The sequence below is a fragment of the Podarcis erhardii genome (genome assembly GCF_964252035.2).
Source record: "Podarcis erhardii genome assembly, chromosome: 7".
Classification (NCBI taxonomy): domain Eukaryota; kingdom Metazoa; phylum Chordata; class Lepidosauria; order Squamata; family Lacertidae; genus Podarcis; species Podarcis erhardii.
The window spans coordinates 7,907,655-7,923,201 of record NC_138511.1 but is presented as its reverse complement, the minus strand read 5'-3'; the positions used below and the strand labels follow the sequence as shown (position 1 = coordinate 7,923,201).

Genomic DNA, 15,547 nt, shown 5'->3' with positions numbered 1-15,547 from the left:
CTTCAACCCTGGAGCATAGCAAGCTGCCTTAAATGTACTGAGTCAGGCCATTGGCCTGTCCTGCTCACTGTTGCCTATAGTCCAGTGACTGGCAGCTGTTCTCCAGGTTTCAGGCAGGGAATATTTAACCTGTGCCCTTCAGTCCTTCTCCAAAGCAACTTCATGGAAACCCCCTCTGTGGTATTGTAACTCTTCTACGTTGGGGCAGCCTTTGCTACCCTGGGTATGATGAGAGTTGTTTATTATTATTACAGTGGTACCTTGGTTTACAGGGACGCAGGTGGCGCTGTGGGTTAAACCACAGAACCTAGGGCTTGCCAATCAGAAGGTCGGCGGATCGAATCCCCGCAATGGGGTGAGCTCCTGTTGCTCGGTCCCAGCTCCTGCCAACCTAGCAGTTCGAAAGCACATCAAAGTGCAAGTAGATAAATAGGTACTGCTCCAGCAGGAAGGTAAACGGCGTTTCCGTGCGCTGTTCTGGTTCGCCAGAAGCGGCTTAGTCATGCTAGCCACATGACCTGGAAGCTGTACACCTGCTCCCTCGGCCAATAAAGCGAGATGAGCGCCGCAACCCCAGAGTCGGTCATGACTGGACCTAATGGTCAGGGGTCACTTTACCTTTAAAAGGAGAAATACGGGCAACAGCAGGCTGGGAAACCACCCTCGGGGGTCTCCCTGAGAAGTGGCTCCAAAAACCAGTTGCTGCATCTCCTAAGCACCTCCCTGTTCCTTCCCCAGATACCAACACGGCAGAGATGAACATCTACAAGAAGCCCCCCATCTACAAGCAGAGAGGTAGGTGGTGCTCCCTGGTGCCCTCTGGGGTGGGCGAAGGTGGGGCTACACATAGCAGAGGCTCAGAGTCACCTGCCCCCCCCCTTTGACCCTTGCAGAGCAGTCGGTGACGCCAACCCCGCAGAGCAAGCACCTGATTGAGGACCTGATCATCGAATCCTCCAAGTTCCCGGCTGCCCAGCCGCCCGACCCCAACCAGCCGGCCAAGATTGAGACGGACTACTGGCCGTGCCCGCCCTCCTTGGCTGTTGTGGGTAGGTGGTCCTTGCTGTGTTTTTCAGTGGGGTAGTGGATGGGGGAATTCAGGGGAGCATAGCTGTGGGGCTTTTCCCCCAGAACTGGAGCAATGATGCCATCTGGCAAGGTGCCCAGGCAATTAATTGGTCTCCTTTTTCTGGAAAAACTGGCCCAAAACAAACAAGATGAATTTTAACAGGGAGAAATGTAAAGTATTGCACTTGGGCAAAAAAAATGAGAGGCACAAATACAAGATGGGTGACACCTGGCTTGAGAGCAGTACATGTGAAAAGGATCTAGGAGTCTTGGTTGATCAATGAGCCAACAGTGTGACGCGGCAGCTAAAAAAGCCAATGCAATTCTGGGCTGCATCAATAGGAGTATAGCATCTAGATCAAGGGAAGTAATAGTGCCACTGTATTCTGCTCTGGTCAGACCTCACCTGGAGTACTGTGTCCAGTTCTGGGCACCACAGTTCAAGAAGGACACTGACAAACTGGAACGTGTCCAGAGGAGGGCAACCAAAATGGTCAAAGGCCTGGAAACGATGCCGTAGGAGGAACGGCTAAGGGAGCTGGGCATGTTTAGCCTGGAGAAGAGGAGGTTAAGGGGTGATATGATAGCCATGTTCAAATATATAAAAGGATGCCACATAGAGGAGGGAGAAAGGTTGTTTTCTGCTGCTCCAGAGAAGCGGACACGGAGCAATGGATCCAAACTACAAGAAAAAAGATTCCACCAAAACATTAGGAAGAACTTCCTGACAATAAGAGCTGTTTGGCAGTGGAATTTGTGCCAAGGAGTGTGGTGGAGTCTCCTTCTTTGGAGGTCTTTAAGCAGAGGCTTGACAACCATATGTCAGGAGTGCTCTGTTGGTGTTTCCTGCTTGGCAGGGGGTTGGACTCGATGGCCCTTGTGGTCTCTTCCAACTCTACGATTCTATGATTCTATGAAAAACGAATGAGGCGATAACAAGTCTTTCAAGTTTGCTTGTGAGAGATTAGCATAGAGGAAGTTGGATAATGAGGAAAAGAATCGAGCAGAGGCTGGATACTGCTTTCCTTTTCTTTGATGGGGTTGCTGCTTCGTACTGGCAGTTTTAAACGGTAGCGATTCCTTGAGAGATCTTTTGCATTTCCAAAACAGCTATTTACAACCTTCAAAATAAATAAATAAAAGCAGATTAAAACATACATCACCATTCTACATGCCTGGGCAGGCTTGTCTAAACAAGAATGTTTTCAGCAGGCACCCAAAAGAATACAGTGAAGGTGCCCGCCTTATCTCAATAGGCAAGGAGTTCCAAAGTGCAGGCGCTGCCACACTAAATGACCAGTTTCTTACAAGTGAAGAACAGGTATTATATAGCCCTGTAATAATGCCAGCTGCACAGAATGTGGCGGCTGAGCAGACATATATGGGGTGAGGTGATCTCGCAGGCAAACTTGTCCCATGTCCTAGTTCCAGGTAGGTAGCCATGTTGGTCTGCCATAGTCGAAACAAAATAATAAAAATAAAATCCTTCTAGTAGCATCTTGTTGTTGTTGTTTAGTGGTTTAGTCGTGTCCCACTCTTCGTGACCCCATGGACCAGAGCATGCCAGGCACTCCTGTCTTCCACTGCCTCCCGCAGTTTGGTCAAACTCATGCTGGTAGCTTCGAGAACACTGTCCCACCATCTCGTCCTCCGTCGTCCCCTTCTCCTTATGCCCTCCATCTTTCCCAACATCAGGGTCTTTTCCAGGGAGTCTTCTCTTCTCACGAGGTGGCCAAAGTCTTGGAGCCTCAGCTTCAGGATCTGTCCTTCCAGTGAGCACTCAGGGCTGATTTCCTTAAGAATGGAGAGGTTTGATCTTTTTGCAGCCCATAGTAGCACCTTAGAGACCAACTAAGTTTGTTCAGCTTTCGTGTGCATGCACACTTGCACATGAAAGCGCATACCAAGAACAAACTTAGTTGGTCTCTAAGGTGCTACTGGAAGGATTTTTTTTTTTTTTTTTTTTGGTCCCATGCTGTTAAGGGTGGTTGATATAAGAATAGCAACCCCTTGAACCTGGCCACCAGGGCAGATTTATCAACGCAGGTGTTCTGTGCTGCCAAAGCCTGTCAGCAATTGTGCTGCAGCATTCTGCACTCATTGCAACCTCCAGATCAGGTGCAAGGCAAGCCCCATACAGAGCGCATAGCAGTAATCTAGCAGCGAAGTAATCCATGTGAATGCTCAGGTAAACTGGCCCCACGTTATTAAGGGCTTTATAGAGTCCTAGATTCTGATAGATTATATGGGACTAACAGAAATGACTGGCAGAATCCGAGACCAGGGAAAAGAGTCGGCGGAAGAAGACTTGAAGAAATTCAAAGACTATCTTCAGAAACATTGTAAAATTAATGAATGTTAGAATGATGTTGGACAGAAATTAAGTGGTTCCCAGCTGTAATGTAAAGGTTGAGAAAAAGATATAATAAGTTACAATAAGTTATATAGGGATTTGCTGAATTAATAATTTGAATTGGAATACAAAAAGGGGAGGTGTGAGGAGGTCTGGGAAATAAGTTAAAAGAAAATAAGCAATTGAAATTTTATCAGTTTTTAATTGTTTTTAGTTTTGTATTTTTGTATTTGTGTTCTTTTTTGTTCTTTTTTTGTTTTTGTACTATTTTTGAAATACGAATAAATATTATATATAAAAAAATATAGAGTCCTAGATTCACCCTCTTTGGTTCCTTTCATCTTTCCCTCCCCAAATGGCTACTATAAGGTTTCGGCCCTAAGCACACTCACCTGGGGACGATCTCCTCTGAAAACCGGGGGGGGGGGATCATTTTTGAAGGTGAGGAGACCCTGCGCCCAAGAAACTGCCCGTTTCTTTGTGTGTCTGCCGCGTGTGAGACACCCTCCTGCCTTGTCTTTCTGCAGAGACTGAGTGGCGGCGGCGGATGGCCTCCAAAAGAGGCGAGGACGAGGATGAGGACAGCACGGAAGAACTGGGGAGCCTGCGAGAGTTGCAGAAGCAAGAGCTGAGCAAGGTGGGCAGGGGGCTTGGGGGCAGGTGAAGCCGGGTGGGGGCGCTCCTGGGTGCCAGTGGCTCCTTGTGTGGCTGAGCTCCCCACCCCCACTCTATCTCTCCGCCAGGTGGCCTCCAACCTTGGCAAGCTCATCCTCAAGGAGGAGATGGAGAAGTCTCTGCCCATCCGGAGGAAAACCCGTTCGCTTCCGGACCGGACGCCCTTCCACTCCTGTGAGTAAGCAACTCCCACCCCACCCCCTGCCAAAACCAGGGGCTGATTTCCCATTCTTCTCATTCTTTTTGCCCTAAAACAGGAAGGGCACATCTTTCGTGCACCCCTTTTTGTTTGTTTGCATTTATAATCCACTTTTTCCTCCAAGGAGCTCAAGGTAGCACTCTGTTAGAATTCCTGCTCCATGACTGCAGTCATGGGATTGTTGTCTATCACATGATGGTGTATGTTTTCATTCCACAGAGTGGGAAGTGACGGAGACAGGATGTTTGTGTTACTGTGTTCCGTGAAGTGGGACTATTGTCCTTTGTTCTTTCTCTTTGCTGTCTGATGCTAGAGAGAGAGGGAGCCATGTTGCAGTGCTCCTTGTGTGTTTATATGTAAATAAAGTAGATTAGCCAAAATGCTGAGTTGCTGAGGTCTGTCACGCAAGGTGCACAAACTCTGCAGATCTCTAAGTGTGCCGGTGTCGTTTGGCATCGGTCACTGTAATGTTCAGGCAGAAGAAAGCTTCTGAAGCTTCTGAATGATTGTCCAGGAGGGAGGGAACATGCCAGTTGGGCATGTGTGTCTGCCAGGGTCCTACTCAAGTGTAGGCTGAACTCCTGGCACATTCATTGTTCTCTTCTTCCCTTTTTTATCCTCTCAACGACCCTGCCAGGCAGGTTAGGTCACCCAGGTTACCCAGTGAGATTCAGGATGGCTGAGTGGGGATTTGACCCCCAGTCTCCCAGGTCCTCGGCCAACATTCTTAACCGCTATGCCACTCATAATAATAATAATAATAATAATAATAATAATAATTTATTTATACCCTGCCCATCTGGCTGGGTTTCCCCAGCTACTCTGCATGGCTCCCAACAGAATATTGAAAACACACAAAAATATCAAACATTGAAAACTTCCCTAAACAGGGCTGCCTTCAGATGTCTCCTAACAGTCAGATAGTTGTTTATTTCCTTTAAATCTAATGGGAGGGAGTTCCACAGGATGGGCACCACTACCAAGAAGGCCCTCTGCCTGGTTCCCTGTAACTTCACTTCTCACAGCGAGGGAACCACCAGAAGGCCCTCGGAGCTGAACCTCAGCGTCCGGGCTGAACGACAGGGGTGGAAAGCAGAGCAATACATTTGACACCAGATTGGCTGCAAGAGTTGTGGAAGGAGGCATTTGAGACGCCATCCTACAGTCTTAGGGACTTGGGATTTGTGTAGGCTTTACACCTTAGCCTTTTCTTCTCCGAAAGATGTCCCACAAGGCAGTGTGTACATGAATTTGTCTAATCCTCTTTTAAAGGTTGGTGGCTCTCATTGCATCCTGTGGCAGAGAGTTCCACAGTTCAGCTGTGTGCTGTGTGAAGAAGCAGGTTTTGCCAAAAAAGCCCAGGAGACACAGAGGCAGCTGCCCTTCTGCAAGTGCGCCTGAGCATTTGACCCCATGAGAGCCATCCCTGGTGCCCTTCAAGTGTTGTGGCCTACAACTCCCATCAATCCTTGCCAGCCTGGCCATGCTCCCATCAGCCCCTGCACCAAAGAGCTGTGCTGCCCGGGGCTGATGGGAGCTGTAGTCCAAAACCAGCTGGGGCCACCCTGTTGGGGAAGGCTGGTCTAGAGCAGCAGGTGTGTCCCTTGGCCAGAGCTCCTTGTCTTGCTGCCACCCTGAGCAGCAGCCCCACGGCCTGCCCCTTTTCCAAGCTCCCTTCCAGCACTACCATCTGCCCATGTTCTTGAATTGTTGCTCAACCCAGATTAAAAGGAGCCCTTTCCCCTGCCATATTAATTGCTGGTCTTCCTCTTTTTTCAGCTCTTCATGGCGGAAGCTCAAAATCTTCCTCCCTTCCTGCCTACGGGAGAAGCACCCTCGCCAGGGTAAGGTGCCAGTTAGGGGCCTCTGCCCTGAACCTTCCAACCTTCAGCTTCTATGAGTTCATATATATATCTATATATATTATATTTTTATTAAGTTTTACATAACAAATTTAAATTCAAATACATCATTCACCTCCTCATTTAGGATTCTCTGAATCCCTTATCTTCTCTCTGCCCTTCCATGGTTACCATTATCAATCCTTTATTTTATCTATTTATCTTATTTTCTCTAATTTGTTAAAAGAATAATAACTCATTGTTTTTCATACATTACAAGCATTACTCAAATCCTGCCAAAGTTTTTAAAATTGTTTACGGTGTTCTCTTGAGCACATTATAAATTTTTTCCCATTCCTCCTTAAAATTTTTCTCTTCCTGGTTTCTGATTTTCCCAGTTTTGCCATTTTGGTGTAGTCCACCATAGTCCTTCAGCTTCCGCGAGTTCTAATGTTGGGACAGAGAAAGACTTTTGTCTTTCCCCTTTCTTCTCTTGGGACTTTCCCCAACCCACGGTTGCACTCACTGCAAGCGCTTTCACGGTCTGGATTGGGCCCATGAAATGCTATACAGTGGTGCCTCGCAAGACGAAAATAATCCGTTCCGCGAGTCTCTTCATCTAGCGGTTTTTTCGTCTTGTGAAGCATCCCTATTAGCAGCTTAGCGGCTATTAGCGGCTTAGCGGCTATTAGCGGCTTAGAAAAAGGGGGGGAGGGGAAAAACTCGCAAGACTCGCAAGACGTTTTCGTCTTGCGAAGCAAGCCCATAGGGAAATTCGTCTTGCGAAGCGCCTCGAAAACGGAAAACCCTTTCGTCTAGCGGGTTTTCCGTCTTGCGAGGCATTCGTCTTGCGGGGCACCACTGTAATGCCCCTTGCCTGCCTGCCTGGAGATGGTGTTTGTGTGTGGTTTTTGTGCTGCTGGAATGTATGTAGCCTGCTATGAAATGAAAGCAATGCATTTGCCGCTTTGACCTGTTTTGCCGCTTGCCCTGAGCTCCGTTGCATGCAGACCCTAGAAGATTATCCACAATGGGGTGCAGGTCTTGAATTGAGACACACTGCCCATCTCTGCTCTATCCCTTGGGTGGAAGTAGAAAAAGTGAAGCTGTTTGGAGGGAATATGCATATTCCACACATCTAGAAGTCCTCAGGTTTCCTTTTTATGAAAGCAGTCTCGCTCTTGCTGGTGCAGAGAGGGCTCCAGAACAGTCCAATCTGAGGCGGTGGAAATCATCTCAATGATGAGAAGAAGGGCCGACCTTCCAAATTGTGCCTGTCCCTCTTGTGCCTGCTTCAATTCTGAAACCATAGAATCATAAAATTGTAGAGCTGGGAAGCAACAACAGGGAGTTGGAGCATCATCTAGTCCATGGGTAGGCAAACTAAGGCCCTGGGCCCAGATCCGGCCCAATCGCCTTCTCAATCCAGCCCGCGGATGGTCCGGGAATCAGCGTGCTTTTTCATGAGTAGAATGTGTCCTTTATTTAAAATGCATCTCTGGGTTGTTTGTGGGGCATAGGAATTTGTTCATTTCTCCCCAAAAATATAGTCTGACCCCCCACAAGGCCTGAGGGACAGTGGACTGGCCCTCTGCTGAAAAAGTTTGCTGACCCCTGACTAGTCCAACTCCTATGTTCCACTGTCAAACTGTTCTTACAGTCAGAAAGTTCTTCCTAATACAGTCGTACCTTGGATCCCGAACGCCCTGGAACTTGGACGTTTTGGTTCCCGGATGCCGCAAACCCAGACGTGATTGTTCCAGTTTGCAAACATTCTTCTGGAAGCCGAACATCCGACGGGGCTTCTGCGGCTTCTGATTGGCCGCAGGAGCTTCCGATTTGGCTTCCGAACATATTGGAAGTCAAACGGACTTCCGGAACGGATTCCGTTCGACTTCCAAGGTGCGACTGTATTTAATTGGAATCTCCTTTCTTGCCCTTTGAATCCCTGTGATTTGGGTCGTCCCCTCTGGAGCAGCTAGAAATGCTTGCTCAGTCTTGCATGGGGCAACTCTTCAGGTATTTGAAGATGGCTGTCAAATTCTAATCCACGCCATCCTTGACCAAGAATCGCACAGCTGGCATTGGCCCTGCAGAGAGACCTGCTGGCCTGGGGCTGAGGTCCCACAAGTAGCCCACATCTCATGCCATTATTGGGAGGTGGGGGGGGTGAGAATCCTTCTGTCCCCAAGCAGAAAACCTGAGTAATAAAGGCAAAATCACACCATGAACACGTGGAATCGGTTGCCTTTCTCCCACAAAGCTGCAGTTTCCAGGAGTCTTTGGGGAAAGTGATCTGTGCTTTAGATGTGTGGTCTGGATGTGACCTAGGAAAGATCGAAGCGCCCCCCTCTTCATGCCACAAGGGCACCAAGGTTGGCATGTCTCTGTGGGTGACCCTGACTCTTCTCCTGCTTTTTTCCGCCTTCTACAGCTGCAGTCCACAGAGTTCAGTCCTGCCGGCAGCGAGAAAGGGAGCCCAGGTAAGCGAAGCTACGGGGTTGGGGTTGGGGTGGGGCAAAGGCAGACCTCTCATCTGCTGTCATCAGTCACCTGCCCTAGCTTGGACCCTCTTCTGCTACTTCTGAGCCGCTTCTGACCTTCCTCCTGGTCACAGAATTGTAGAGTGGGAAGGGACCCCAAGGGCAGTGTTAGAAACTGGGACAGAAAAGCTAGGAGCCAAATGGCTCCTGGGACCTGGGTTGCAGGCGCCAAAACAGAATGTCTAGTCGCCATTTGGGGGGGGGGGGTTGGCAACACTTTTTATTATTTTGATAGGCATTAACTAATACTCAATTCACATAAGTGGCACATTGTCAATATCACATTTTAAGCAGAAACTGCTAATACATGTTTGATTTGGTGTTTACAATAAAAAATATGGGTACCATACTTCAGTTTTCAAAACACTCTTTTTATTAACATATTGCCTATCCTTAACATATAGAGTGGTACCTCAGGTTAAGTACTTAATTCTTTCTGGAGGTCCATTCTTAACCTGAAACTGTTCTTAACCTGAAGCACCACTTTAGCTAATGGGGCCTTCTGCTGCTGCCGCGCCGCTGGAGCACGATTTCTGTTCTCATCCTGAAGCAAAGTTCTTAACCCGAGGTACTATATCTGGGTTAGTGGAGTCTGTAACCTGAAGCGTCTGTAACCCAAGGTACCACTGTACTTCGATGCTTCGAATCACATACATTTCAGTAATCCTCGAATGTCAGCCAGGCGCAAAAATAAAGCACCCAGACTTTTTGAGGTGCTCGCAGAGAATCTTTAGGTGCGAAAAGTGCCTGGCGCCCTGCTAATTTCGAAACCCTGCCAGAGGGTCATCTACTCCAACCCCCCACAATGCAGGAATCACACTAAGTGGTCTTGGCCACTTAGCAATGAAACAACTGAAGAAGATAGCAGGGGACTGTTCTCTGGTAACCTTCATCCCCTTTCCTTCTGTCTTGCAGGTCTACAGGTGAGCACACATGCCCAGCCACAGGTGGTCCCCTCGAGAGGTGATGTATCAGGCCACTTCCCCCAAGGATACCCGGGAGAGTGACGGCGTCTCACCCAAACCCCAGAGGAAGGCTGAGGAGGGTTTGAGAGGGGGGCCAGGAGGGAATAAGGTGGAGCAACTGGCTGCCTCCTGTGGGTCCGCAGCCATGCCAAGCACTATTTCTGTGGGAGAAGGCCCTGCAACTGTGTTGGGTTTATTTTCCCTCCGCAGAACGGCCAGAGAGGGCGGATGGACAGGGGAAACTCCCTCCCTAGTATGCTGGAGCAAAAGGTGAGAACCGCCCCTGGGGCCATGGGGGAATATCCACCGTCCTTTCGCATGGGGGTAATGTGTCCTGATGCGCCCACAAAGAAATGCAACCAAGTGGCCCCTTCGTTAACTTTGCTTTTCTTCCTCCCTGAAGATTTACCCTTATGAGATGCTGATGGTGACGAATCGGGGAAGAGTGAAACTGCCTCCAGGCGTGGACAGGACAAGGCTAGAGGTACAAAGAAATAGCACTGGTGCAGATCTACCTTTCTCAACCATGGCACCCTGAAAATCACTTCCTTGCTATTATCTTTATCAACAACATCATTATTAGTCGTACATTGGATCCTGAGTGCCTTGCGACCTGAACATTTTGGCTCCCAAACGCCGCAAACCCGGAAGCGAGTGTTCCGGTTTGTGAACGTTCTTTGGAACCCGAACATCCAACCCGGATTATGTGGCTTCCAATTGTGTGCAGGAAGCCCCTGCAGCCAATTGGAAGCCACGCTTTGGTTGTCAAATGTTTATGGAAGTCGAACAGAATTCTGGAATGGATTCCGTTTGACAACCATGGTATGACTGTGTTATTATTACTGTTGTTGTTGTTTTAGAAAATGTATAAGCCGCTCGATTGTCAGAAAAACTCAAAAGGGCTTACAGAAAAGAAAAAGCAATTAAATTGGCAAGAAATAACAAGACATTGGAAAAGTTAAGATAACCAGAGACTAAAAACATATTAAGACTCGCATCAACTTTCTAAACATCTGGACAGGCTGGTTTAAAGAAAAATGTTTTTAGCAGGTGCTGAAAAGAATAAAGGTGTCAATATGCAGCGAGTTCCAAAGTTTGGGTGCTGTTGCACTAAAGTATCAAGTTCTTACAAATGTGGAAGAGGTATTACGGGGCACTCGTAACTGTGCCTGTCCTGCTGACTGAAGCAGCAGAGGGGCCACATGTGGGGTAAGAAGGTCCAGATGTTGTTGTGCTTCAACTCCCCGCAGCCTCAACAGCCCACATGGCCAGTGGGCAGGGACGATGGGAGCTGTAGTCCAATTTCTATAAGGCAGCAGTTGGTGTGCATAATATTGAGCTAGACAAACCACTTGTCTTGACTCAAGATAAGGCAGCTTCCCATGTTCTTTGAATCTGACATGAGATACAACCCTGTTCAAGACAAGCACCTTGCCTTACCCCCTATGTGCCCACTCGACCACTTCAATCGGTAGAACCGGCATTGTTATAGGCTCCACATTTGTAATATCTCTCCTATCTTTCAGCCTGGCAGCACCTACCCTTTGGAACTCCCTGCTGATTGATTTCAAGCCGGCACATTCACTGTACCCTTTTGCAGCGCCTACTCAAATGTTTATGGTGGCGCTGTGGGTTAAACCACAGAGCCTAGGACTTGCCGATCAGAAGGTCGACGGTTCGAATCCCCGTGACGGGGTGAGCTCCCATTGCTCGGTCCCTGCTCCTGCCCACCTAGCAGTTTGAAAGCACATCAAAGTGCAAGTAGATAAATAGGTACCGCTCTGGCGGGAAGGTAAATGGCGTTTCCGTGCGCTGCTCTGGTTCGCCGGAAGCAGCTTAGTCATGCTGGCCACATGACCCAGAAGCTGTACGCCGGCTCCCTCGGCCAATAAAGCGAGATGAGCACCCCAACCCCAGAACCAGCCACAACTGGAGCTAATGGTCAGGGGTCCCTTTACCTTTACCCATATGTTTTAGAAAGTTGGTTCAGGTTTTCATTTGCTTCTAAAAAGTTATTTGAACTTTCTGTGTGCCTTGACTGCAAACCACTCGAGTGGTTTCATGAATCTTATGAAATGAACAAATGAATGAATGAGCAAGCCTTCTTCCTTCTCTCCTCACCCCAGCGCCACCTGTCAGCCGAGGATTTCCTGCGCGTGTTCGAGATGTCGCCGGACGAATTTGGCAAGCTGGCCCTGTGGAAGCGGAACGAGCTGAAGAAGAAAGCTTTCCTCTTCTGATCCCGGCCCCCACGCAGAGCCAACATGCCCGGCGTGAGGCTCCGTGCGTGTGTGCCGACCCGTCTTTCATCACAGACGCTTTAGGGCTACTCTCGAGCTCGTTCAAAGGGACGATGCTCCTTTCTCCCCACCACCACCACCCAACCGCCCTCACTGCAGAGGTGGCTGCCATGCCTTGACTCTTGGGGCAGAGGAAAAGTGGGTCAGGAATAGAGTGGTGAGCACCCTGTGCTGGATGTGGCGGCTGCGGGGGGTGCCAAGTCCCTTCCCCACTCCCACCCCGGTGAAAATCAGCCATGTGTGGGGTGGGAAGAGGCCAGGGTGGAGATAAGGTGTTCTGTGCTGCCACCCTTAAGCTCATTCCGTTGCTGGCTTTACTCCCAGACCATGCATCCTCTCCCCCCTTTGGCACAAAGGCCCATCAGGTTTTCTAAACTTGGGCAAGAATGAGGCCCAGCGGGCAGATCTGAGCATCATGGCACCAGGCAGACTCCCACCCTGCAGCAGGACCAGATTGAAGAGGGTCTCTCTGCCCCAGCATCCTCTTCTCACAGGGGGCAGCCTTGCCACACTCTCCCACTGATTTCCGCCCCCTTGTGACTGGTACTCAGCTGCCCGCTGGACATGCCTAGCCTCCGCTGGAGTGAACGTGACCTGGGGCTGCTTCTCATCTAAATGGCTACCAAGGAGCAGGGTGATGGCTCCCTTCCCAGCAAAAAGAAAAAAGCTTCCTTTGCTAGCTCCTGCCCCTACTGGACAGACAGAAGTATTTCGTGGCCACTCTCTAAGTTGTGCTGTCTACAGGAGGAATGCAGCCACTACCACGGTGCCCGCAGGCATGGAGAAGGGCATAGAGGTGGGCTTCATTTGGAATCGAGGCATGTGTCCAGGCCCCCGTTCTGCAGGGGGTTGGTCTAGGTGAGCCTTGGAGTCACTTCCAACTCTATTGTTCTGGTTTCTTACCCACTGCCAAAATCTCCCTTTCCAGGCCAGCTTCCTCTACCCGTTTCCGCCCCAGCGTTCCCAACTCTTCCTGCAAGCTGGTCCTGGGCCAGCTATATGTGGCACCTGTTTACTGCTCACCCTCAGCCCTGCCATCCCACCCATCTAGGCTGTAACATTCTTCTGTGCTGCACCTGCTGCCTGCCCCCCACCCCAAAATCTGGGGGGCCCTGCAAGCTCTATTCAGCGAGACTTTGAGGATGTGTCTGAAGAGAGGAATGCATTTACCTGCTGCTGTCATGCCCGTAGTTCAGGCCCGCCTCTTCAGCCTATGTGCCTCCCCCTCCACATACCCTGCACTCGTAGGTACCCAGATCTACCTGCCCTGTCTCCACAGCTTCATGCTAGTCCTGTGGAAAGGACTGCAGAGAAGGTGGCTTGATGCAAAGCCTGGGTATGCCCCTGCTCCTGCACAACCAGTGTGGCGTAGTGGTTAAGAGCGATGGACTCATAATCTGGTGAACTGGGTTCGATTCCCTGCTCCTCCACATGCAGCTGCTGGGTGACCTTGGGCTAGTCACACTTCTCTGAAGTCTCTCAGCCCCACTCATCTCACAGAGTGTTTGTTGTGGGGGAGGAAGGGAAAGGAGATTGTTAGCCACTTTGAGACTCTTTAAAGGTAAAGGGACCCCTGACCATTAGGTCCAGTCGTGGCCAACTCCGGGGTTGCAGCGCTCATCTCGCTTTACTGGCCGAGGGAGCCGGAATACAGCTTCCAGGTCATGTGGCCAGCATGACTAAGCCGCTTCTGGCGAACCAGAGCAGCGCACGGAAATGCCGTTTACCTTCCCGCCGGAGCAGTACCTATTTATCTACTTGCACTTTGACGTGCTTTCGAACTGCTAGGTTGGCAGGAGCAGGGACCGAGCAACGGGAGCTCACCCCGTTGCCGGGATTCGAACCGCCCACCTTCTGATCGGCAAGTCCTAGGCTCTGTGGTTTAACCCACAGCGCCACCCAAGACTCCTTAGGGTAGTGATAAAGCGGGATATCAAATCCAAACTCTTCTTCTTCAACCCTAAAAGCTAGAGGAGTGAGAGTTCTCTTCTGCTTCAGCCACTGCAAGGCCCACAACTCTGTGCCACAGCCCCTGGTCTCTCGGAAGCTACTACAGCCAGTTTAGGTCATGCAAGGCAACTGCATTTATGCCAAGGGACAGGAGCCTACTAGCCGGCCCCTTCTGTCTTGCGCATAGAGGCCAGGCTCTGCAAAGGATCACTTTGGGAGTACAGCTACTTCACAGGCAAGATCCAGGCTGCTCTGTCGCTTTCCTTACCAAGACAGGCTTTCTTTCTTTATGAGCCAAACAACCGTCAGTCTCAACCCAGACTGAGCAGCGAGAGCAGGGAGAGCCAGGACAGGAGGAGACTAGGCTGTCTCTACACTGCCACACATTTCTGCTCACCAAGAAATGAGAAGCACCTGCCCACCCCCATCTCCTCCTCCTGGAGGCCAAGACTCCTTTTTGCCCATCACCATCGCACTCCCCCTGCCCCAGGGAGCACACAAGTGCTTGCGTGCAATACACAAGCACCCGTGCCTGTTGAAATACCAGGGCCCACAAGTCAGCACAGTTGGACTAGGTGATCCTTTGGGCCCCTTCCAGGTTGCATGATTTTAGGAACACAAACCAATGTTGCACAGGCTGCTAGACATCAGCAGCGAGTTGCAGGGTTGGTTTCTGCTGGGGCAGAAAAGAGCTCTCTCTCTCTCACACACACACCCCTAAAGCAAGAGGGGGGCACTGTCCCAATGAGCACCTTCCTCCACAAAATCTACCAGCCCTTAAGTGGTGGCTTCTCACTGACTGGTAAAATTACTGTAGTCTAGTGGTACTTTTCATCAGGCTATTTAAAGAGGGGGAAGAGTTTGCCAAGGGGGCTTCAAGCCACAGTTCCAAGGAACATTCCCCAATCCAGACCAGCGCCAGGCCTACCTGTCTCACTTAAGGGGTCCTGCACTGCACCAGCAAAAACATCCCACCCACAATGCTGTCCTGGCACTTTTCAGTCTAGTAAGGGTGCTGTCATTGCATTGTGGGAGGGAGAGCAGAAGAGCCTGGAAGGGTTCGCTGCCCTTGGTGGGGTGGATCAAAGCAGCAGCAGCAGCAGCAGTCTAGGCCCAAGCAAGTCTATCTTTTGAGTCAGGAAGATGAGAGAGGTCCTTTCCCTCCACCTGGCGCCTTCCAACTGCTTTTGATGGCAGCTCCCACCAACCCAGCATGCTGGCTGGAGCTCAAGGGGGCCCCAAATATCTGGGAAGCAGCAGGACAGCACCCTGGCCCTGAAATCCAGCCACCAAGACTGCCCAATGAGCCATTCCCCAGGGCTGTGGGAGAAACTGCCTTTCCTGGCTCAGGAGCCCAGTGCTCACACCTTTTCCCTCCACACAGCCCCTGCCATGCTGCCCCCCTTCCATTTCCTCCCTCCTGGCCACTCCACTTTGTGCAAATGTAAAGAATGTAATTTATTAGAAGTCACCGGCCTCTACTTGCTTTTCACTGCTATTCTGTGAGCATATCTATAAATAAGGACCTCCTAGTGCGAAGAGCGGCCTACCCCAATTCCACCACCCACTTTGGCTGATGTCAGAATCTGTGTGAAAATGATTTCCTCTCTAACCCCCACCCCCTTTTAATTAAATGTGAAGTGGCTTTATTCA

The 15,547-nt window shown here is 50.0% G+C and overlaps 1 protein-coding gene across 5 annotated transcripts in view; it reads left to right on the top strand.

The window, feature by feature from the left end:
* DMTN (dematin actin binding protein) overlaps positions 1–12,016 on the top strand; it is a 77,840-nt gene extending 65,824 nt beyond the window's left edge. For 4 of the 5 annotated variants that reach the window (XM_081868501.1, XM_081868502.1, XM_081868499.1 and 1 more), the window contains 9 exons: positions 739–795; positions 894–1,049; positions 3,949–4,058; positions 4,165–4,270; positions 6,075–6,139; positions 8,571–8,636; positions 9,864–9,914; positions 10,048–10,128; positions 11,771–12,016. In XM_081868501.1, coding sequence (XP_081724627.1) covers positions 739–795; positions 894–1,049; positions 3,949–4,058; positions 4,165–4,270; positions 6,075–6,139; positions 8,571–8,636; positions 9,864–9,914; positions 10,048–10,128; positions 11,771–11,884 — 806 coding nt within the window. In that variant the 3' untranslated portion in view covers positions 11,885–12,016. Of the gene's footprint in view, positions 1–738; positions 796–893; positions 1,050–3,948; positions 4,059–4,164; positions 4,271–6,074; positions 6,140–8,570; positions 8,637–9,594; positions 9,843–9,863; positions 9,915–10,047; positions 10,129–11,770 lie in introns of those variants that run through there. The other variant, XM_081868503.1, reaches the window with a different exon arrangement.
* Positions 12,017–15,547: the final 3,531 nt, after the last annotated feature.